Raw genomic sequence first — 24,521 nt, 5'->3', positions numbered from 1 at the left:
GAAGCCAGCCTGACCCCCTGCCCAGGAGCTCCGAAGAGGGCTTTGCGCTGCAAAGAAGGGAAAAAGAGCTGAAAGCCCTCTTTGGAAGGCTGCTTTCAGCTTTTTTCCCTCTCGTGGTGCAAAACCAGCTACATAGGGTCCAGCAGGTATGCCGGGTACTCCTCGTCAGAGAGCAAGGCCATCTATCAGGTTGACTGAGTCACGGTCTGGCTTGGTTATATGGAAGAAGTTTATCCTGTACTTCCCCAGGAAGTGGGCAAGGTTCCTGGGTCTTTTAATTCATCCACTTGTTCATTAAATCCATGTCCCTCCTGGTTGGTGAAGGCCTGTCAGAAGATGACATGTGGCTGGATCCGCACAGTGATGTATTCCTTTTTGAGTTAGGCAGTAATCATGCCCACTTAGAAGGAGGTGGTGGTACACCCCTTAGGAAGCCATTACTAGACTCAACAGTCCTGGACCTAATTTGTACACTCTCCAACCTCCACTTTTGGGGAAGGTTCTTGAGAAGGTGGTTGGGCTGGAGCTTCAGGTTTCACGCTGGGGCATTGGATTCATACAGCATTTACTCATAACCTCTTGTGGAACCAGGGTGGTCGTGGTACAACCATCCTGTTTCTTCTCGTCTCTCAGCAGCTTTCAGTACCATTGATTGTAGTATCCCTCTGGACCAACTAAGGAGAGTGGGAGTGGGAGACATGGTGTTGCACTGATTCTCCTCCTCTCTCTATGGCTGTTTCCAGTTGATATTGGGGGGCGGGGGGGGGGGGAGAGGTCGAGCCTGAAGCTCCTAGTTTGCAGAATTCCCCCTCTCATCCTTTCTGTTTATGCTCTCACCCTTTATTTAACTTCTAAATAAAGCTGCTGCTGCTGTCAGCATGGGGTCAAGTAGCATCTGTAACCAGATGATAGTCAATTGCACATCTTGGCCCCTGGGCAACCAAGTGATGCTGTCAAGGTTTTGTCCCAGTGCCTGGAGGCTGTTAAGGTCTGAATGGGGAGGGACAAGCTTAAGTTCAACCCTAGCAAGACTCTATGGCAACGGGTTCATGGACCATCTGGCTTTGGTGATTTTTCTGTCTTTACTTCTGAATAGTACTTTCCCAAATGGAATTGATGCACAGTTTGGGGGTCTTCCTGGACTTGTAGCTACTGTTTGAAGACCAGGTGGCTTCAGAGGGAAACTTTCTATGTTTCATTCTTAGTCACTCATTTTGACAGCTTACTTTACTGTGGTAAAGATTAGCAATCATTCATTCTTTGTAATCCTATTAAAGCTTTAGGTCCACCAACCAGAACCAGATGGAAAATTGAAGTTTAAAGAAGGGCTTTGAGCACGTCCAACCAGGACTCATAAGCTCTTTTACTTAAAAACCTCCCCTGGTTTTCCCCCTGATTTAGGATGGGTAAAGTTGTTAAGTTGTTGTTTCTAGATTTTAAGCATTTGGGAATAACTCCATGCCAATCAAGTGATCTTTTTATTTTTACTAAGTGTTTTAGAGCAACTTTGATAACTGTGCTAAGAGGCTTTAAGAAATGTTGCCCTTTTGACTGTCTTTAAAGATCCAGTTAGAGCACTATCTAATCCTTATTTCTGAGGGTCCTGTGGATTTGCTTGGAGAAAGGCCTATCCTGGCATTTCTTTTATCTCCTGCTGCTTGACCTGTTTTGTTTCCAGTACAGTTGCTTGCGGTATCTCATTTAGTTCTTGGTTTAACATACACTAAATATAGAAATACACTGTGCTTGTCTTCCTAGTTTGAAGAGATTGTCAACAGTTGAAAAATCACATAGCACATGGGAAAGTTCAGAAGACAGTCGTAATAAATTAGTGAGGGCGACTTCTGCATCAAAATTGATACCCAAAAGTGGCAAGAATGCAGACAAGTAAGTACTGGATTCCTTGTTGACATTAGAAGAATTATCCTGAATTGTTAGTATGTATATAAAGCTTTGTAAAAATGTATAGTAGTATTGAAGACCAGTGCTGCCCATCACTGTCACTGGTAAAATGGATTTCTGTCTCCCTTGAGTTCATCACTACCATCACCCAAATCTGTTCTAAATAAAAGCATCAGGAGCAGATTTGGGAATTAAGATGGGGAAGGATGGGGAAGATCACATTCCTTGAGCAAAATGATGAAATGTTGGATGTTGCCCTATACAATTACATTGCCTTTCACCCCTTTTCCAAAATTTGGTTAATGGTTTGATATGCAAGTCATGAACCTGCATGCTTTTTGGGTGGTGTAGTTCTAGACACCAAGAAAAGCTCCAGGTATCTGTTGCGGTCTTCTACACACCTGCATTCTTACCATACCACATGATTTTCCTTTATCTAGGTAGCTTTGAAGTCAATTATTCTGTTTGTTGCCATTACTTAGAGTATTAAATTCAGATTTTGTGCAAAGCAGAATTACTTTTAAAAATATAAAATGTAAAACACTGAAGTTCTAAAAATAGATTCATGTAGAAAATTCCACTTTAAAAATGCGTATTTTTATCCATAACCTTTCATGTAGGTGATTTAACACTGTAATTTGATTTATATTCCAAAGTACCAACGTCACTGTATTTTAAGATCAAAATCAGTCTTCCCCTGTGTATGAAAGGTGAAAGGACCCCTGTGCAAGCACTGAGTCATGTCTGACCCTTTGGGGGGGACGCCACTTTCGTGACATTTTCTTGGCAGACTCGTGCCCTCCAATTCTGTTGGAACACAATAGTCATTATCTCCAGCCAATAATCCCAATGGGCCCTATCACCTGAGAATTATGCTAACCCATCTGGAGGGCTCCAGTTTGGGGATAAATGATACAAGCTTTCAGAGTCATATTTTCATATATTAGTAATATCATGCATTTCTCTCCATAGACACAAAGATGTCATCGTCAGCCAAGGTAATCAGAAATACTTGCTTTTTGCTGTTATTTTTATTAATTAAGTTTAATATATGTTATAACCATTTGCAGCAGGGTTTTTTTTGAATAATTAGTTAAAATCTATTGTTCACATGATAAAATTTGCTTTACTGTGTACAATTCAGTGGCTTTGTTTCTCTGCCTGCACACCTATAGAATGGAAAACTGCATACGTTAGTTAGAAGAACCTTGTATCTGAAGATCCTGTGTCCTGATTCATGTCTCTTGTAGAAGCTGCTCCTTGTGCTCACTCCTCTGTGGGTTTGGATCTGCTGCCTTAATTTTAAACTACTGGGGTTTCTGTCATGCAGAAAAACACTGCAGGCTGTTGGATAGTCACATGGACTTTGGACTTGGGTATGGCCTGAAATCCCATACAGTACTAAAATCCAGCACAGATACCCCTGTACAGAATTCTGTCTGCTGTGAATATTGTTTGACCTCCATGTGTAGTATAGGGTTTTTGTGGTTTATTTGCTGTACTTGATTTCTTTCCCATGTGCATATTCTCTTTTCTGTAAACTTAGATTTAGTTTGAAATGGTAGGCTTCACCTGGGACAGGAAACACCTGTAAGTTCTTTTATTTCTGCTCAAAACTAGAAAATGTTAACCTTGCAAAAGAATAATCAAGATAAGGACTAAAACCATTCCTGCTGGTTGCTTTTTAGTTAAATGTGGTTTTGTTTTGTTTTAATTTGGCTTTTTATTCTTTCTTCTTCTACAAAGCACATGAGTCCAGTCTATGCAATTTTAATTGAAATTAATTATTGGAATTTTTTAAACTGCAATAATACAACATTGTAATCAAGAAATAATCACACTTTTCTCTAAATCCCAAATGTTCATTGGAGAATGGACACAAAATACACACACCTAAGCTGAGATATTGCCCAGGTCATCTCCTAATAGTATCCTGAAATGCTAACTAACAGATCCTTTCTTGCCCTCTGTATTCTGTATTACCAATCATTCAGAATATAATCAAAAAACAAAATTGAAAGCTTTTAAAATGTCATTTTAAGACACTTACAAAATAATAAATTTGTTTGTGTCAGAAATTTTTGTTTATCTGTCTGCAACTGGCATATCAAAAGAAGACAAAGAATGTTGAGTTATATTAACCTTACTATTAGCTAAGAAAAGTTCTTACTGAGGATTAGAAGAAAATTGCTTTGATTTGCAAATTTGACTAAAGCATAAAGGTTGAAATGTGGAACAAGTTCATTTAGGTGCATGGCAGTTCCACAGAAGGTCATGGAGCGATTCCACAGAAGGTCATGGAGAATGACAGGGCTAAGATCCTGTGGGACTTCCAGATCCAGACAGACAGGCAGGTACTGGCCAAATCAACCAGACATCGTGGGAGTAGACAAGGACCACAAGGCAGCAGTGGTGATAGATGTAGCAGTGCCAAGCGACAGCAACATCAGGAAGAAGGAGTATGAGAAGCTGGAGAAGTACCAGGGCCTGAAGGAAGAACTAGAGAGGATGTGGAAAGTGAAGGCCAAAGTGGTCCCAGTGGTGGTAGGGGTACTTGGGGCTGTGACTCCCAGCTAGGAGAGTGGCTCCAACAGATACCAGGAACAACATCAGAGCTCTCTGTCCAGAAGAGTGCAGCTAAGATACTGCGCAGAACCCTCAAACTCCCAGGCCTCTGGTAGAGGACCCAAGGTTGAGGAAGACATGTACCACCCATAGGGATGAGAAGGGAATATTTTTTTATTCTATAGTGGCTGCAATTTTTGTTTTGTAGAGGCACACACATATTCATATTTAGAACTTCCACAAATTCATAATCTTTAGTTATCTGCAAATATGAGATTATCTTCCTCCTCTGTTGTTTGGTCCAGATGACTTGCTTATCCATCCCTGTACCTGGGCAAATGTCCCTTACTTATTTGGTGCGTTTTTTGTGGCACTCCATATACCAACCTTTCCTTCCTTGGTTTCTTCCAAATTTGTTGGGGCTGCAGCTCCCCAAATTTCCCAGGTATCTTACAGGATAGGAATTTCAGTGTCAATACACTAAGGGTGCCAGGTTGGGAAAGGCTTTCATATCCATATTAATAATTGTCACACTACATTGGACCAAGATGTAGACCACTCTGAAAAACAGTTTTGGACCTCCAAATGTTGCATTTGGATGTTAAATGTTTCCTGCTTATGATCCTCTAAAAATAATACTGGTTACAGCATAAACATTATTAGATCAGAAACTTTTTATGTGATGCATGAGTTGTTTCTGGATATATAACATATATGGTCAGGTTGAGTCAGGAGGTTAATAGTATGTGTAGCCTGGCACCTGGTGGGAAAGGTTTGTTCTGTTTTTATTGCTATTTATTGTTATGTTTATTGGTTGTTGTGAGCTGCCTGGGATCAGGCAGCCATATAAATTATTTAAATAAATAAACAGCTGGCATTGTGAGTCAAAGGCAGCTTTTATGCATCCCTCATTACCCTCTATTCTTCCAGAGGAAGGGATCTGAATCTTCAACTTTAAATTTCACCACAGTCCAAGTTTACAATAAGATTAATCTCAATTAAAGTTTATTGAATCAAAGTAGCTTTATAAACCAAGGTTTGAAATTCGTTTGTCTCACTAAACCGCATATAATAATAACCTTAGTTTGAAATTTCATAGAAATTGTGGTTATCCAACATAGAAGGAAAAACAGAAAGGGAAAGCAGGAAACACAGGCTCAAAACTTAATTAAATTTGTTCTAAGAATAATAAACTGTGGTTTCTTGTTGATTCTGGATGAAGGCCTACAGGCTTAAGAGAAGGAAGCATTCTGAAAACAGTGGGAAAACATTTCAGTCTCCCGGGACATTCTTCTGCTGACCTAAAAATCACTATATTCTTAAAAAGGAGTTTCATAGGAAGAAATCACTATATTACAATTTGTCAGGATATTTGATTCTATCCATATAGATCTGACTTTAGGTAAAGATTTTTTGGTCCTACTATAATTATTAATTACTGCTAGAATTGTCCTGTTGATTACCAATCACTGCTGTTGTGATGATCTCTAGGGCCATTTTACATACTTTTAAGATTACTTTGGGTTATTGCAGATTAAACTTTTAAATACTTCATGACTTACTTATCCCCATTGTTTATAGTTCTGTTTTCTCATTTGTTTATGTGTTTGCAGTGCATTTCAGTTAAGAATAATGCTTCATGTGTCTTATAAAGCAGGCCTGAATCCCAAAAGTTTGTGGCATGATATTTTAAAGGGAAACATATGAAAAGTGCTTTTTCTTCATTCTTTTTCTCCTTTTAATGGGTTTTGACTCATTAGAGCATTAACAGCATTGGCTAACTGTACATACATTTTTTCAAGAGCATACAAATGCCTTGAAACGAATATCAACAACATGCCGTGACTCTCAGACTCAGTTCCAATGGTTCTAATAAATTTTCTACCATGTTTGGCTTTACATCAAGGGTGCAGCTCTGTGCCAGTGCCTATTTTAAGAACTCAGCTTTTGACACGGCTGTATGTGCCATAAAGCCTTGACAGCTTGCTGCCAGGGACAGCAGGTCTCTACCTGCAGATTTCTTTAGCAAGAATGGTGGTAATGCAGTGCAGGGTTACCTGTTTGATTTGAGCGTATGGAGTAGAGATACACCCACCCACCCCTTCATTTGCTTCATAAATAGTACATTGGTTTTGTAGATATAAGGGCTTTTGCTTTAAAATATTGTGAGATATATCTGTCAACATGTAATTTTGTATTTATTTTCCAAATTTGCCTGCAAATGTGAAATTCCTTCCTTCAAGTAGATACTTTTCTGTAGTTCTATTTTTCAAGAAAAAATGTAAACAAAAAGGAGCTGTAGAAATAGCTGAGATGAGTACCTTGGAGGTTTGTGTAGGCACTGATCAATAGCTATGCTGTTTGAAAATGATGGGCTTTGTAGTCCAACATATTTAAAGAGCACTAAAATTGGAGAAGACTGGTCTAGAGTCTTCCCTTGCCACTACATATTTCATGTATTATTTGTATGCATAAAGTCATACAAATAATGACTTAGAATTGTGCAAATTCATCTGTTTTTTTGGCTCCTTTGTTGCATCTGTTTTCCCAATCAATCAAGTTTATTACAGCCCTAAGGCCAGACACAATAAAACTATACATAATAACAATCTTACATTAATACATATATATATATATATATATATATATGTAAAAACAAAAGCAATCAATATACTATGATCCAAAATTTGTTTAAAAATACTAAATGAATTAAAATACTATGTTAAAAATTCCAAATCTAAGTGATGGTGTGGCATATTGTGCAGATGGTAGCACAAAACTGGGCAACCTGGGAGGATATTTTCGGGTCCTTATCTGAAAGAAGTAGCATTAGAAGTCACTCTCCCTACCTGGAAATTTCTTCAGTAATGGATATATAAGGCTCTGTCTAGAGTGAACAACATAATAGCATATGGCTTAGGGTTTCTGTTGAACTGTCTCCATATGGATATAGCTGTTTCCCACTTGTATTTACCATAACCATTTTGGAAACACATGTTAATTCTTTTAAAAGAAAGGCCTGGTGCAAAAACCGTCTCAAATATTATGGCATTATGACAGAACCATTGGTTTTCCTTTTGCAAAGGGAACCGCAAAACCCATGTATCATACGTTTAGGGCTACATTTTTTCTTCCTTAGGTAGAGACAGAAGTGATTTGACAGAAAAGGTTGCTTGCATCCCACTTTTCGATGACTTACTCTCAGTGCCAGAGCAATATACTGTATAAAAATATTCCTGTTTTGAACATAAGGTTGTGTGCAATGCTCGAGCACACCAGTGTTACAGTGACATTTACACATTCTTTGTGATGGGCAACTACAATACTGTAAAGCAAAATGAGCAGCCATCTCAAACTGTCACTGTCTGATAATGGAACCATTATCCTAATGTCAGGCTTTTTAAAAAAAAATACAAATGGTTCTTTTTTCTTACTCCAATTACAGTATTATAGCAAACGTTTTTTGGTTCTCTCTACTATTCGGTAGGCAAGATCAAGATACAGTCAGAGTGTTGCTTTCATATGAGGAAGAATATTCTGAACATGTATGTAAACCATGTTTCTTTTAATGAAGTTATCATATTAAAATACTATTTTTAACCATTTTTTGACAGTCTTTATTTTCCCATTTGATAGGTTACCAGTTTATGGCTGAATTTCTATTATTTTTGTCTTTTAAAATATATCGGAGATTACACACTTCTTTTTAAAAATAGCTAATACACTAAGGTTTGAAGAAAAACTGAGGATAAAAAAGGGAATATTGGAAACTTGCTAGATATACACATGAACTATCTCTTCTGGTCATATCCTAAAAAAACCCTGTTAAATAGTTTGGAAAAGATCCAGTAAAATTCAGACTAATGTTCTGGAACATGGTAATTAAGGCAATATAAATTAGAAGGGAGTCTGTTTCTTCTTTTAGCTTGTATTTGCAGGAATTTGGCCCAGAGCTAGGATTCTTTGTTTGAAAATGCTTTTGTTGATCTTCTGACATTATCTGTACAGTTTTCAAAAGAGTTTTTCATTAACACCTTAATTGCCCTGCAGGTTCGTAAACTGATGAGGCCATCTCATGGTGTTGGCTTTCAAAGAGAGAATCAAGGATAAGTGTAAGAAGCAACTGCCTCTCCAAGCTGCCCCAGATAGTTTAGTGATAGATTGTTTATGCAGACGTTTTAATCAAATTATCTGGGAAATGAATTCATTTTACGAAGTTTGCGTAATGTGCCCAAACAAAACAATACTGGTATTTATATTTTCTCTTGTATTTCTGTGCATGAAGAACACAAGAGTGGCTTGGTATCTTTGTAGGGAGTTATTTATAATCTAAGCTCCGCAAGCTCCATGCTTTTAACTTCCTGTTTTTGTTCTGATGTCATTGAGTTCTCTTAGGAGTTCTGTGTTTTCAAAAGCTCATTAGGCAGTATTCAAAAGCACTTGCTTCCCACGATAGGCAGGTAGACAAAATGCCTGCCAGGAAGCAGTACTAATTCCCCCCAGTACAATTTGCATATAGCACATTAGGGAATGGTGACTAAAGGCACTTAATATCCATTGACATCCATTAATATCCATAGTTCAATAGTTGAACTATTGAATATGTAATCAATTTAATCTAGACCGAATTTTTGAAACATAAAGGAAGCTGTTTTATCATATATTCTTAGTGTTTTTTTCCTTTTGTATGTCTCATTTTATCAAGAATATTCTATCAAGTTGTGTTATGCTGCAAACTTTTACTATTTAAGGAAGTCCTGTTAAAATCCTTCATTTACACAATCCACTGTACAGGCATTTTCATACTTCTTTACAATTCATTTTGCTAGGTGTTGCTAGTGCTAGCTGTTCTACTAACATCTGAACAACTCTCAGCAACCCTCACTATTGGCCATGATGGTCAGTAAAAACTCCTGGCAATTTTAGTGGAGGAACTTCCAGAGGACTACATGTTCCCCATACTTGAATTAAGTTATTTTGGCTAGTCTCTCATTGGATTCAACCCTAAGCCTCTATCCTGGCAAAGGCATGGACTGTATATGCAGTGAAGCATTTCTTGGTCTCAGCTGTTCAGACTTCATTTTGATGGCTTGGATCCAAAAACATGAGTAATCAGGGTCTCTGAAATGATGTGGGGTTTTCTTCAGGAGATTATAATGGGAGAGAGGAATCAGCACAAGTGGAAGGAGGTGCTTTGCACAAGCAGTAAAGCAGTAGTATTTTCTGCTCTTCCAAGAGCACTTTTGGACCCATATTTTCTAAAGGTGCAATTTATGCTATACCAGACATACTTGTGCTTTGAATTTTGAGTTTCTCTTGTACTTACCATAGCTTTGCAAAGCATAGATAGTTGCTGTTTCGCAAACAGATAAGTAAAATTCTAAGCAATCTAGTGTTAAAAGTGATTAACAGCTTGTTTTGTCCTAGGTACCATACAATTTGTAAAAAAATATTTCTTTAATTAGTTACTTGGAGGAAATTTTGTTGTTCAGTCGTTAAGTCGTGTACAGCTCTTCGTGAGCCCATGGACCATAGCACGCCAGGCCTTCCTGTCCTCCTCTGTCTCCTGGAGTTTACTCAAATTCATGTTCATTGCATCGGTGATGCTATCTAGCCATCTCATCCTCTGCCGTCCCCTTCTCCTTTTGCCTTCAGTCTTTCCCAGCATCAGGGTCTTTTCCAGTGAGTCCTCTCTTCACATTAGGTGGCCAAAGCATTTGAGCTTCAGCTTCAATATCTGTCCTTCCAATGAACAGTCAGGGTTGATTTCCTGTAGGATTGACTGATTTGACCTCCTTGCAGTCCAAGGGACTCTTAAGATTCTTCTCCAGCACCACAGTTTGAGAGCATCAATTCTTCGGTGCTTAGCCTTCCTTACAGTCCAACTCTCACAGCTGTTCATTACTACTGGGAAAACCATAGCTTTGATTATACAGACCTTTGTCAGCAAGGTGATGTCTCTGCTTTTTAATATGCTGTCTAGGTTTGCCATAGCTTTCCTCCCAAGGAGCAAGCGTCTTTTAATTTCATGGCTGCAGTCACCGTCTGCAGTGATCTTGGAGCCCAAGAAAATAAAATCTGCCACTGCTTCCATTTCTTCCCCTTCTATTTGCCAGGAAGTGATGAGGCCAGATGCCATGATCTTAGCTGATGTTGAGTTTCAAGCCAGCTTTTGCACTCTCCTCTTTCACCCTCATCAAGAGGCTCTTCAGTTCCTCTTCACTTTCTGCCATTAGGGTGGTATTGTCTGCATATCTGAGGTTGTTGATATTTCTCCCGGCAATTTTAATTCCAGCATGTGGTTCATCCAGCCCGGCATTTCTTATGATGTAGTCTGCATATAAGTTAAATAAGCAGGGTGACAAAATACAGCCTTGTCATACTCTTTTCCCAATTTTGAACTAATCAGTTGTTCCATGTCTGGTTCTAGCTGTTGCTTCCGGACCCGCATACAGGTTTCTCAGGAGACAGGTAAGGTGGTCCGGTACTCCCATCTCTTTAAGAGTTTGCCACAGTTTGTTGTGAACCACAACCTCAAAGGCTTTAGCATAGTCAATGAAGCAGAAGTGCTGTAGATGTTTTTCTGGAATTCTCTTGCTTTCTCCATGATCCAGTGAAGGTTGGCAATTTAATCTCTAGTTCCTCTGCCTCTTCGAAACCCAGCTTGTGCTTCTGGTAGTTTTCGGTTCATATATTGCTGAAGCCTAGCTTGTAGGATTCTGAGCATAACCTTGCTAGCATGTGAAATGAGCACAATTGTGTGGTAGTTTGAACATTCTTTGGCATTGCCCTTCTTTGGAATTGGAACGTAAACTGGCCTTTTCCAATCCTGTGGCCACTGTTGAGTTTTCCAAATCTGTTGGCATATTGAGTGCAGCACTTTAACAGCATCATCTTTTAGGATTTTAAATAGCTCAGCTGGAATACTGTAATCTCCGGTAGCTTTGTTGTTAGTAATGCTTCCTAAGGCCCACTTGTCTTCACTCTCTAGGATGTCTGGCTCAAGGTTAGTGATAACACTGTCGTGGTTATCAGGGACATTAAGATCTTTCTTGTATGATTCTACTGTATATTCTTGCCACCACTTCTTAATCTCTTCTGCTTCTGTTAGGCCTTTTTTGTCCTTTATCATGCCCATCTTTTCACAAAATGTTCCCTTGATATCTCCCAATTTTATTGAAGAGACCTCTAGTCTACTTGGAGGAAATACTTCCACACAAAACACAGGAACTGGGTTATTAATGAAATATCAACAGCAGGAATTCAGCAAAGTTTTACTATTGAGGGAGGCATGTTTCTCACAACTTACCCCTTAATCAAAAAAGTGACTTGTGACTGGTCCTCACACTTAGGACCATTGCAGTGTCCCTGTGGTCACTTGATCAAAATTCAGGCACTTGGCAACTGGCATGTATTTATGATGGTTGCAGTGTCCCAGGGTCACATGATCACTATTTGCGACTTCCCAGCCAACTTCTGACAAGCAAAGTCAATGGGGGAAAGCTGGATTCACTTAACAACCATGCGTTTCACTTAACGGCTGCAATGATTCGCTTAACAACAAAAAGGTCATAAAATCGGACATGACTCACTTAACCACCTCACTTAGCAATGAAAGTTCCAGTCCCAATTGTGGTCTTAAGTCAAGGACTATCTGTATAAGTTTACTCTACTCACACATATTTTTGTTTTTAATAAAATGTCTCCTTGATGGGTTTTTTACTTGGCATCTGTGGTCCATTTCCTTCTCTTACTTTAGATGGAATCTACGTGTACTGTTATTACTTAAAGGAACATTTTCAGTCTGTCTTCATCCAGGATTTTGCTAATTACCAACATTCCCACAGTGACCATTCTGTAGTTCTAAATTAGCTACACAGAGCATACTTCATGTATTAGTTCTGAGGCAAAGATAATCCTGATAATCAATGCTATTCTGTGTGATTTATTCCCCAAAGAGAGGGGTTTAGGGCAATCTCGATGTCCATTTGAGAGAGAAGCAGTTGCTCTAGATTTATTTGAATAGTGCAGAGGTTTTCAACCTTTTTCATCTCATGACACACATCTCATAGGTGGAACTTCTGTGATGTCACAGGTTGCTGGGACTTGAGAGGAGAAAAGGAGGCAGTCTGTCTGGGGTGATGACGCAGCCCACCTGCAGACCTTTCATAGCGTGTTGTGGCAGAACAGTTGAAAACCACTGGAATAGTGTGATGGCACCCCAAGTGCCATCAAGCCCTGCTTAGTCTGCATACTCTTGACCTTTAAAGTAAAATATTGCTGATGCTTCTTTTCCTTTTCCTTTTTAATTCAGATGCTGGCTCCAGCACTATTTTTTTATAATTATTTGGCTCATTCTGCTTATAATTTTTAAACCATAGAAGACAATAAGGGGGAAAAGTAATATATGAGTAGTAGTGAAAAGAATCAAGTAAGAATTCTGTTGCGCACTTGTAGAGGAGGGGGGTGGGAAAGTTGGGTGGCTGGGTAGATATGTTCTGCTGCTCCAGCACCAATACTCTGAGCCACTAGTTTACTGACATTATTATGAGTGTTTTGCCATTGACGAGATTTTGCTTTTGTAATTCTGCTTGTGCGTTCTGACCTAAAATTTTGGATCTCAGATTTATACTCTTAAAATGGAGCTTACTGTCAACTTTATAGTTCTTTACTAAGCCTATTATTTTTTTGTTTGCAAAACATTCTCATTCTGGTACGCATTTTTTGTTTTAACAGAAGGCGAGTATATCAAGATGTTCATGCGGGGACGGCCCATCACAATGTTCCTTCCTTCAGATGTTGACAAATATTACGAAATCAAGACAGAGCTGCCCCCTGAGAAATTAAAACTGGAGTGGGTGTATCCTAATTGCACGTTTCAAGGAAAACACTTTGTGTTTCCAGTATTTTGTTTTCCCCCCTTCCCTTTAAAATCTAACTTCCAATTTTGTCTTACTACTCTAAGGTTCTCTTAATTTGATAAAATTTTAAAAATATCTCCTAGGGAAAAAAATACTGCTGTCTTCTGGAATTCCTGGGATGTGAGTTTCCTTGCAGCAACCACTCATGAATTATTTCTATTACTCCTAGTGATTTTTTTTTCTAGTTTCACACAGACATTTCCCACAATTACTTTAGAGCCCTATATTTCTTCATACTGTTAAGCGCTGGATTACTATCACTTCAGAAGGCAGCAGTTGCCCTATTGGATCAGAGAAGTGTCTGTGTTTTTACCAGTTAGGGAACTTTTTTAGTTGTTTGTTATCTTAAGGCCTACCTTCCCTTGTGTGTAATTTTTGAATGCCAGCAGAATGTCAGGCCAAAGCCATACACAAACCACATTTCCATTCATTCATCCAAACATTTCATTACCCATGTACAGTCTCAGAGAAGATGCAGCATGCAGGAAGAAAAGACTGAAGACCACCAGATGAGTTTGGATGATCAGAGTAGCAAGTTGGATTGCGACATAGCTTTTAATGTTACGGAAAGTAGACTGTTACCATATTCTCAGTGGATCTCAGACAGCCATCCCATTTGATGGGAAAAGGGGGAAACTAGTCTTCCTTTCAGATGAATATAGGTACACACGTGTGCGTAAACACAAAGATGTGAATGCAGCATTGATACACTTTTTAATTGCGTAACAAGCACTATTATAAAATGAATACAAGTCCAGTTTCTATTTATATAAGTTACCCTTTCAGCAGGGTGTCCACAGAGATGTCTGGGGTGGGGGAAGGGATTGACAAAAGCACTACCATAATGCAAGCTCCACTTCTTTTGCATTGTGATGTGACACACTTTTGTGAAAGGGGCCGAGCTTATGGAGCAACACCAATGTCATTATTTTGAAGAAAACATCAGACTTGTGGATGCCTCTCCCATTGTAAAGGGAGGCAGAGATAGTGAAGGAATGCAAGAGCTGTTAACAAATAAAATAGATAGTAAATGAAATCTCAGCCCTGGGGAAAACATAAGGAAGAGACTCAAAATAACCCCAACTTGATTCTGCATGTAAGGCAGGATAGTGGAAAATTCTGGCAGGCTTTCAAGATTCTGTAATACACTACAGCAATAGGCTTCTAATAGTCCTTGCATTTTCTATTCCCATACCTGGCCTGCCCTGAAGGGCTGACATCCTGTCAGTTCATTAGTCTGGATCTCAGTTTGCCTGATTTATTGTTAGATATCTTATAGATCTTACACTTAATGGGTTTTTATTTCTCTCCCCCCTCCCATCTCTCCCCCCCCCCCAATTTCAGTGCTAAATTGTAGAAAGCTTAGAATAAAAATAGCTAATTGCTTCCCCATTAACTTTTTATAATCTGGTCTAATACAAGGATAGTAGCATATCTTTGGATCAAATTTTATAGCAAAACACAACTTTTCTATTAAGATTTGAAATTAATTCCTAGAAAATAAAAGAGGCTGGTTAAGAGAACAGGGACACAGGAAAGCTCATAATTTTTACCACATCATGTACAATTTTGTCATATCTTTTGTTTTCATAATTAATTATCACAAACTGGCGTAGCATTGAACATGGTTAGTTAAAATGCCAGGGCAGAATGTACTTGCTGGCTAACTAATCATGTTTGGTCTTTCAAGTTTTGACTATTGAAGAATAACTCTATTTCAAATCTTAATTTAAAACTAAATTTCCTTCCACTGAAATACTGAAGGTGATTATCAGTATTCTAGACATCTTTCACCTTACGAGAAGTTTCTGGGATTTTTGCTCATTACTTTTAGAAAGCCATGTAGAACTAAGGTAGTCTCTATATAGAGTGCAACATTAGGAAATCCTGCTGACTGATACGATTCTGGGGCTGCAAAATAGATTAAGTTACATAATGAGAAATTCATAATTTGGGTTTACAAATGGACACACATTTTCATACTTAATGTATAGTCTCCCTATCTCTCACTAGAGTCAGAGATATTTTCTCCATCTGAAGGAAGAGTGTTTCCCACAAAGTATGTCATCTTTATTAATAATTCCATTCCATGCTTTTTTGGGCAATATATAAAAAAATACCATGTACAAATAATAAAATGTAAATGCCAAACATAAGGTACAAACAGCACAAAAAAAGTGAGTATCAACATCATTTATGTCAGCAGGAATGCAAAAGTGATTTTATAAAAGCTAAAAACTGAAGAGTTAAGAACTGTGCAGCTGTCAGTCAAGCTTGAAAAAATATAGTATCAGTCTTGTGAAATGATAAATTTCAATTAGAGGTTTCAAAAGAACTTTAAACTGCCTGTGAGAAAATGCCAGATTCTGAAAAGATACCAGTGTGGACCCCAAGCAAGTTTCTCGGGGGCAAAATTCCAAGGGGTGGATTGGGGTATATCTGATTCTTAAAACCATAGGCAACATATGAGAGAAACATGTTTTCATGTTACCACAGATCTTTACAGCACAAGGTTCTGTCACTAATGCTGATTCATTTTGAAAAACCTTGACTAAAAAAATAGATACGGTTATCGTGGCAGGGACTGTCGAGCTAATGTTTACCTCTTACCTACTGGAGAAATAGTATATTTCATAGCATCCGTGGTAATACTGTTTAATTATGAAGAGCGGACTCAACGTCATTACTTGGGCCATACAGATTGTGTTAAATGGTTAGTATATGCTTCCATTATTCATGCTTTAGGTTAATGTTAACAGATTAATATTTTCATGCTATTTGCCAAATGCTTGATTTCCAACATCCAGTATACAAACGTGCCAAGAACAATGATGTAGACTGTCACGTATCTGGGTTAAAATCATGTGTTTTTTTTCCAGAAGTATTAGTGGGGAGAGGCAGGAGGCATTCTTTCTGATACTTAATTTTATCAAGAGATTTACCAGTCCCCTATTATTAATGAAATATTTCAGTTCTTCTCCAATAAAAGCTAGTTAAACTGACATAATGTGCATTCTCCCCATATCACCTCAACATTAATAAGGGACTAAGTTGTGTCTTTACATACCTAATTAATTTTTATCTCTCCTCTTCCATTATCTGAACAATTCCTCATCTTAGTATGTTCCTTAGAAAATCATGGTATAGTAAATATAAATATTTCCAATATTTGAAATCAGAATATTGGTGTGGTAACTATTTACCTCTGGACTTTTCTAACATTTCTATGGGTTATAAAATTTCTGATTTTGAAAGAGAAAAATGTCATTCAAGTCTTGGGTGTGCCTGTGTGCTGATTCTGGATCACATGAGGAAGACAAGACCATACAGATCCTCCACTCTGGTACAAAACAGGTCCTATTTAACATTTTGAATAGAATGGTCTGGGTTCATAAACAGTATGCCGCTCCTTTCCTAAGAACTACATGGAGCTGTCAAATACATTTTTCCCCTCTTCCAGTTAGTTAGTTAGTGTGAAAGCATGTACTGTTCCTAACAAGATACATTATTTCTTTTAGCCTTGCTGTTCACCCAGACAAAATTAGGATTGCAACTGGACAGATAGCCGGAGTGGATAAAGATGGAAGAGTAAGTTTTCAGCAGATGTTGTCTCAATAATTGGTTTGTGATTCTGGAAAGACCCTTAGGAATTTCTCATCTTACTACTGCATTTGTCTGGTGAATAATTCAAAAGGCATGAATTGGTGCATGTCATGTTAACTTGCATTATGCAATTTGTATTTTCCAAATAAGTCTTCAGTTGGCCACATGAATCTTGAAAAGTTTATTTTAACCAGACTTCTGCTGTACCTTCTTATCTTACGCATTTTTTTCAAGAAGGAGGTGCAGTGGGAAAGAAAAGATGGGAAAGCCCTATGATATGAATGGACTTCACATTGCACAAGTCTGGATTCCCACCCATTGTTTTTCAGTAAATGCTCTTAATCCAAATGCTCAGATACTGCTACTCAACTATATCTTTCTTTAATTGTATTATTTAAAACATTTCAGTACCTCTTGATGTTGTTTATGGCACAGTGATGGTTGGAAGCTGCAGCCTTATATCTGTTTATCTGACACATTTTAGAGTAAATATGGATAGGATTATACTCCAAATCTTTTTAAGAATATTGAACTGAAATGTATTTATTGCAAGGACTTCACTCAACTCAATATTTATTCTGTAGGTCAATACCAACTGATGACTATCTCCATACAAATCAATGTCTGCTTAATATAATATCAAGAGCCAGTTTGGTGTAGTGGTTAAGACATCAGGCTAGAAACCATGGGACCATGAGTTCTAGTTCTAGTTCTGCCTTAGGCACAAAGCCAGCTGGGTGACCTTGGGCCAGTCACTCTCAAGAAGGCAGAAGGAAGAAGGCAGTGGCAAACCACTTCTGAAAAACCTTGCCAAGAAAACTGCAGGGACTTGTCCAGGCAGTCTCCGAGAATCGGACATGATTGAACGGATTAAAAAAAAAGTAATATCAGTTCTGTTTGGGTCTCTTTCTAACTTTTCAGTAATCATCCCTTTCAAATTATTTTTACTTACAGCCTTTGCAGCCCCATGTTAGAGTATGGGATTCAGTGAGCCTGATGACTCTACAGGTTATTGGCCTTGGGACTTTTGAACGTGGAGTGGGGTGTCTGGACTTTTCAAAAGCAGTAAGGAAAATTGCACGTCTTTGTTTCTCAAATGATGTATCCTATTATGTGTGTGGGTGAGTGTGTTTGAATAAATAGCTGTGAGAACTTTGCTCACTTGTCTGTAACATTGCATCTAGCACAGCTGTTCCCAACCTTATATCTTCCTGTGTAGACACTCTATTCAAGCTATGAAAGATTGCTTTCAATTTTTTATACAAGAAGCTCTCTTCATGAAGTCAATTTTCTGGTGATTAACTGCATCATTTCCAATCCCAGTATATCTCATACTTTTTATACCTGGTTTGTAACCATTATTTTCCTTATTTACTCATTAACAATTAATGAAATTGTAGTTTTGTGAAACAAAGCTGCCTCCAGCAGTTACTGGTAGTGTTGCAGTTAGAGCTGCCTTAAAGAGTTGCAGAGAGGTGCTTGATTCCATCCCCAAATACTGTGAGGCATCTTTCTGGAACCGAATCCAAAGCATTGCATAGTCCTGGTAGCAAAACTAGTCAATCATCTCATGATAGGAGAATGTCATGTATCAATGTGCAAATACAATATATTGAGGCATTCCAACTTGAACACTTAGCTAGATCCTTTATATAACTTATCCAATAATAAACTATAGTGGTAACCATAGAGATAGGGATAAACAGCCACTTAGAATTGCAGGAGTAGAAGGCATATAAATGTGGGCGGGTAAATAAATGATGCTATATAATCTGACTGCCTAGAACAGAATGTAGGCCACCTGCTGTTATTCTGATATTGTCTTCAATTTCACCCTGTATGATTTATGATCAGAAATGATAAAGAGTTGAAATCCAGCAATTTCTGGAATGCCATAGGTTACCTCTCTCTAGAGAATAGATTATTGTTTACTGCTTTGCAGAGATGGGAGTATTAACTGAAAGTAATACCTGGAAATATAGCTTAATAAAATATATTTATTTTACATCAGTTGAAAGCTTGCTTTCTTATAAGGGTATTCAAGAAATCTTAGCAAGCCCTGATACAAAAGTTTAATTTTCATTCTGAAGGTGATTTCAAATATTGGCACAGAGAGGGAAATAACAACCTTGTTTCACACTTCTGCCCTTTAACAGAAATAGCTAGCCCTTCCTGTTTCTTGAAATAGCATCCTTCTAGTCTTTTTACTTAAGCAGTATAGTAGCGCTTGCAGTATAAAAAATTGTTGTAATAAATCATTGGTAGTAGAAGAATTTGTCATTAATTAGAATTACATACAATTAGAATTACATATCTTCAGCAAAGGATCGTTACCTTGTCGTGGTGCTGGAGCTTGAGCACCTCAATGATGCCATGAGCTAAACCGTGAAGGGCCACCCAAGACGGGAAGGTCATGACAGAGAGGTCAGACTAAATGCGATCCCTGGGGAAGGTAATGGCAACCCACCTCAGTATTCTTGCCGTGAAAACTAAATGGATCAGTACAACCAGAGATATGTCGGTATACCATCGGAAGATGAGACCCCCAGGTCGGAAGATGGTCAAAATGCTACTGGGGAGGAACAGAGGATGAGCTCAACTAGCCCCAGACGTGATGACGCAGCTAGCTCAAAGCCGGAAGGACGGCTAGTGGCCGACGGTGCTGGTGGTGAATGGCGAATCCGATGTTCTAAGGATCAACACACCATCGGAACCTGGAATGTAAGATCTATGAGCCAGGGCAAATTGGATGTGGTTATTGGTGAGATGTCAAGATTAAAGATAGACATTCTGGGCATCAGTGAACTGAAATGGACTGGAATGGGCCACTTCACATCAAATGACCACCAGATCTACTACTGCGGACAAGAGGACCACAGAAGAAATGGAGTAGCCTTCATAATTAATAGTAAAGTGGCTAAAGCAGTGCTTGGATACAACCCAAAAAACGACAGAATGATCTCAATTCGAATTCAGGGCAAGCCATCTAACATCACAGTGATCCAAATATACGCCCCAACCACAAATGCTGAAGAAGCTGAAGTAGAGCAGTTCTATGAGGATCTGCAGCACCTACTGGACAACACGCCTAAAAGAGATGTTATTTTCATCACAGGAGACTGGAATGCTAAGGTGGGCAGTCAAATGACACCTCGAATTACAGGTAAGTATGGCCTGGGAGAACAAAACGAAGCAGGACACAGGCTGATAGAATTTTGCCAAGACAACTCACTCTGCATAACAAACACTCTCTTCCAACAACCTAAGAGACGGCTTTATACATGGACTTCACCAGATGGACAACACCGAAATCAGATTGATTACATCCTTTGCAGCCAAAGGTGGCGGACATCTGTACAGTCGGTAAAAACAAGGCCTGGAGCTTACTGTAGTTCAGATCACGAACTTCTTCTTGCACAATTTAGGATCAGACTAAAGAGATTAGGGAAGACCCACAGATCAGCTAGATATGAGCTCACTAATATTCCTAAGGAATATGCAGTGGAGGTGAAGAATAGATTTAAGGGACTGGACTTAGTAGATAGGGTCCCGGAAGAACTCTGGACAGAAGTTGGCAGCATTGTTCAGGAGGCGGCAACAAAATACATCCCAAAGAAAGAGAAAACCAAGAAGGCAAAATGGCTGTCTGCTGAGACACTAGAAGTAGCCCAAGAAAGAAGGAAAGCAAAAGGCAACAGTGATAGGGGGAGATATGCCCAATTAAATGCAAAATTCCAGAGGTTAGCCAGAAGAGATAAGGAATTATTTTTAAACAAGCAATGCGCGGAAGTGGAAGAAGACAATAGAATAGGAAGGACAAGAGACCTCTTCCAGAAAATTAGAAACATTGGAGGTAAATTCCAGGCAAAAATGGGTATGATCAAAAACAAAGATGGCAAGGACCTAACAGAAGAAGAAGAGATCAAGAAAAGGTGGCAAGAATATACGGAAGACCTGTATAGGAAGGATAACAATATCGGGGATAGCTTTGACGGTGTGGTCGGTGAGCTAGAGCCAGACATCCTGAAGAGTGAGGTTGAGTGGGCCTTAAGAAGCATTGCTAATAACAAGGCAACAGGAGACGATGGCATCCCAGCTGAACTGTTCAAAATCTTACAAGATGATGCTGTCAAGGTAATGCATGCTATATGCCAGCAAATTTGGAAAACACAAGAATGGCCATCAGACTGGAAAAAATCAACTTATATCCCCATACCAAAAAAGGGAAACACTAAAGAATGTTCAAACTATCGAACAGTGGCACTCATTTCACATGCCAGTAAGGTAATGCTCAAGATCCTGCAAGGTAGACTTCAGCAGTTCATGGAGCGAGAATTGCCAGATGTACAAGCTGGGTTTAGAAAAGGCAGAGGAACTAGAGACCAAATTGCCAATATCCGCTGGATAATGGAAAAAGCCAGGGAGTTTCAGAAAAACATCTATTTCTGTTTTATTGACTATTCTAAAGCCTTTGACTGTGTGGACCATAACAAATTGTGGCAAGTTCTTAGTGGTATGGGGATACCAAGTCATCTTGTATGCCTCCTGAAGAATCTGTATAATGACCAAGTAGCAACAGTAAGAACAGACCACGGAACAACAGACTGGTTTAAGATTGGGAAAGGAGTATGGCAGGGCTGTATACTCTCACCCTACCTATTCAACTTGTATGCAGAACACATCATGCGACAAGCTGGCCTTGAGGAATCCAAGGCTGGAGTTAAAATCTCTGGAAGAAACATTAACAATCTCAGATATGCAGATGATACCACCTTGATGGCTGAAAGTGAAGAGGAACTGAGGAGCCTTATGATGAAGGTGAAAGAAGAAAGTGCAAAAGCTGGTTTGCAGCTAAACCTCAAAAAAACCAAGATTATGGCAACCAGCTTGATTGATAACTGGCAAATAGAGGGAGAAAATGTAGAAGCAGTGAAAGACTTTGTATTCCTAGGTGCAAAGATTACTGCAGATGCTGACTGCAGTCAGGAAATCAGAAGACGCTTAATCCTTGGAAGAAGAGCAATGACAAATCTCGATAAAATAGTTAAGAGCAGAGACATCACACTGACAACAAAGGCCCGCATAGTTAAAGCAATGGTGTTCCCTGTAGTAACATATGGCTGCGAGAGCTGGACCATAAGGAAGGCTGAGCGAAGGAAGATTGATGCTTTTGAACTGTGGTGTTGGAGGAAAATTCTGAGAGTGCCTTGGACTGCAAGAAGATCCAACCAGTCCATCCTCCAGGAAATCAAGCCAGACTGCTCACTTGAGGGAATGATATTAAAGGCAAAACTGAAATACTTTGGCCACATAATGAGAAGACAGGACACCCTGGAGAAGATGCTGATGGTAGGGAGAGTGGAAGGCAAAAGGAAGAGGGGCCGACCAAGGGCAAGATGGATGGATGATATTCTAGAGGTGACGGACCCGTCCCTGGGGGAGCTGGGGGTGTTGACGACCGACAGGAAGCTCTGGCGTGGGCTGGTCCATGAAGTCACGAAGAGTCGGAAGCGACTAAACGAATAAACAACAAGAATTACATATAATTTTCTGAAATTTATCTTGATTTATCTGCCACAAGCAATTATTTTGGTTTATTGTAGTGCCATTTCAATGGAGTGTCACATGTAGTTCTTACAACTGGGCCTCAGGAATTTCCTGCAGTGGACAGTATTTATTTATTTATTTATCAAATTTGTCACCACCCATCTCCTCCCACCAGAGGGACTCTGGGCAGTATTCTCTAAGGAGAAGCAGAAACAAAAAATATGTATTTATTTGTCTGCTTTTTAGTAAGTGTATGAAGCCTTGCAAAATAATGTTTTGAGGGTGTAACAAGACATTTCCAAGGTTTCTAACTATGAGACATGTTGTTTATTCAAAGCCTGGGTAGAAAAAATGTGCCGTCAAGGGCAATAAAGACAATCAGAAGGCAGGCATTTGAGCTGAATTTTCTCATATGTTATGGCAATTTTTGTCACCCTATATCATATGCTCAAAGCTTAATTTTTCCTCTCTTCTATTAATAATATGCCACCCATCATCATAGTGTTTAAAAGTTGAGCATTAGTTCATTAAAAAAGTCACTTAATTTAGTTTGCAGTACTAATTCTGTCTTTCTTACTCCCTTTATCTAATATCATAAGTTGTCTTATTATAGGAAAAGAGAAAAGTGATTAAGTGAAAAAGAGCATTTAATTGGTGGTTTTCTATTACATATTTTTCAAATGTTGTGCTGGAATTTATTGCCACAAATGCATTTTCCCATCTACCCAGGAAGGAAGTGAAAGGGAGGTTTTTGTTTGTTTCTTTGTTTGTTTTTACTTTTATTAGTTGACTACCAAACAGAAAGAAAAATAAACAATTCAAATAAAGGAGAAAAATCATACAGGGCATAATAGTTATACAGTTCTATAGCAGCATTTCATTTCATATCTTATTATAATCATCCTTTCCTAATCTACATTGCTAATAATTCCAAAATTATATTTTATTGAATAGGATGTAAGCTAAGATCTAGGGAAGTTTTTGATACTGATGCTGTATCATTTATTTATTATTTATTTATCACTTAATGTGTAGGCTGCCTCAATTACCCAAGTCACTTTAATGCTTCTTAGGACTCTCTATTTCTTTATTCCATTCAACTGTTAACTTTGTATTTCAAATGTAAATCATCAACTAAATTTTATAAAGAGCAGAGGGGACTTAATTTATGAGGTTGCGGTAAAAAAAACTTTTCTTGTGTCATATTATTTCTACTTCTCGTTGAAGAATTTCATAAATCATAGCCTAGCAGGGAAAGTTTGGTTTAACCCCTGATGGAACAATTCTTTTTGATACATCTTCACGCACTTTGCACAGAAAATACGTAAACTAGAACCGAAAAATATAAATGCCATTTTCTCATACCAGTAATTTGCCTGAAATTACTGGTATGAGACTCTGAAACCTATAAGTAGTAATTCATATTAAAGACTATATAGCACCCAGTCTTAATACAGAGCTGCTTGGTTTAGGTATGTGCATATGCCTGAAGCATTACTTTGTTATTTTACCTATATTGACAACAGTGGTATTCCAAGGATCTGTAACTCAAACAACAGCTGCAACAACATTCACTTTTAGGTAAGAGCCCAATTTTAAAATAAAGCTGACTCTGAAGAATGTCACACATAAATACTTCCCTTCCACACTCAAGTCACATTAAATTAGGCTGGTGTGATAAGGAACAATGATCTAATCTGGCTCGTGTAAATTACCCTTACGTTTAAACAAAATCTGAAAACTATTGCACCGTAACATTCCTACAGACAAGAGGAAATGTTTGGGGAACTTGAGTGAAAGCATGTTCAATCTTGCTTCCTATAGTTACATAACATGATGACATGAACTTTATTTTTAAATCTTTTTTGCAAGGATTCGGGTACACATTTGTGTGTGATTGATGATTCGAATGAACACATGCTGACTGTTTGGGACTGGCAGAAGAAATCAAAAGTAGCAGAGATAAAGGTAAATAGTAGATTT

The 24,521-nt window shown here is 38.5% G+C and overlaps 1 protein-coding gene across 2 annotated transcripts in view; it reads left to right on the top strand.

Moving 5' to 3' along the window:
* Window positions 1-24,521, top strand: part of EML4 (EMAP like 4) — a 173,250-nt gene that overhangs the window by 116,158 nt on the left and 32,571 nt on the right. For both annotated transcript variants that reach the window (XM_063302940.1, XM_063302946.1), the window contains 7 exons: window positions 1,759-1,887; window positions 2,875-2,900; window positions 13,204-13,327; window positions 15,952-16,101; window positions 16,907-16,976; window positions 17,946-18,056; window positions 24,411-24,506. In XM_063302940.1, the coding sequence (XP_063159010.1) occupies window positions 1,759-1,887; window positions 2,875-2,900; window positions 13,204-13,327; window positions 15,952-16,101; window positions 16,907-16,976; window positions 17,946-18,056; window positions 24,411-24,506 (706 nt within the window). The remainder of the gene's footprint in view (window positions 1-1,758; window positions 1,888-2,874; window positions 2,901-13,203; window positions 13,328-15,951; window positions 16,102-16,906; window positions 16,977-17,945; window positions 18,057-24,410; window positions 24,507-24,521) is intronic.

Source organism: Candoia aspera, chromosome 1, assembly GCF_035149785.1.
Source record: "Candoia aspera isolate rCanAsp1 chromosome 1, rCanAsp1.hap2, whole genome shotgun sequence".
NCBI classification, from domain to species: Eukaryota; Metazoa; Chordata; class Lepidosauria; order Squamata; family Boidae; genus Candoia; species Candoia aspera.
Note: the sequence above shows the minus strand (reverse complement) of the source record. Positions and strands in the feature narration are given on the sequence as shown.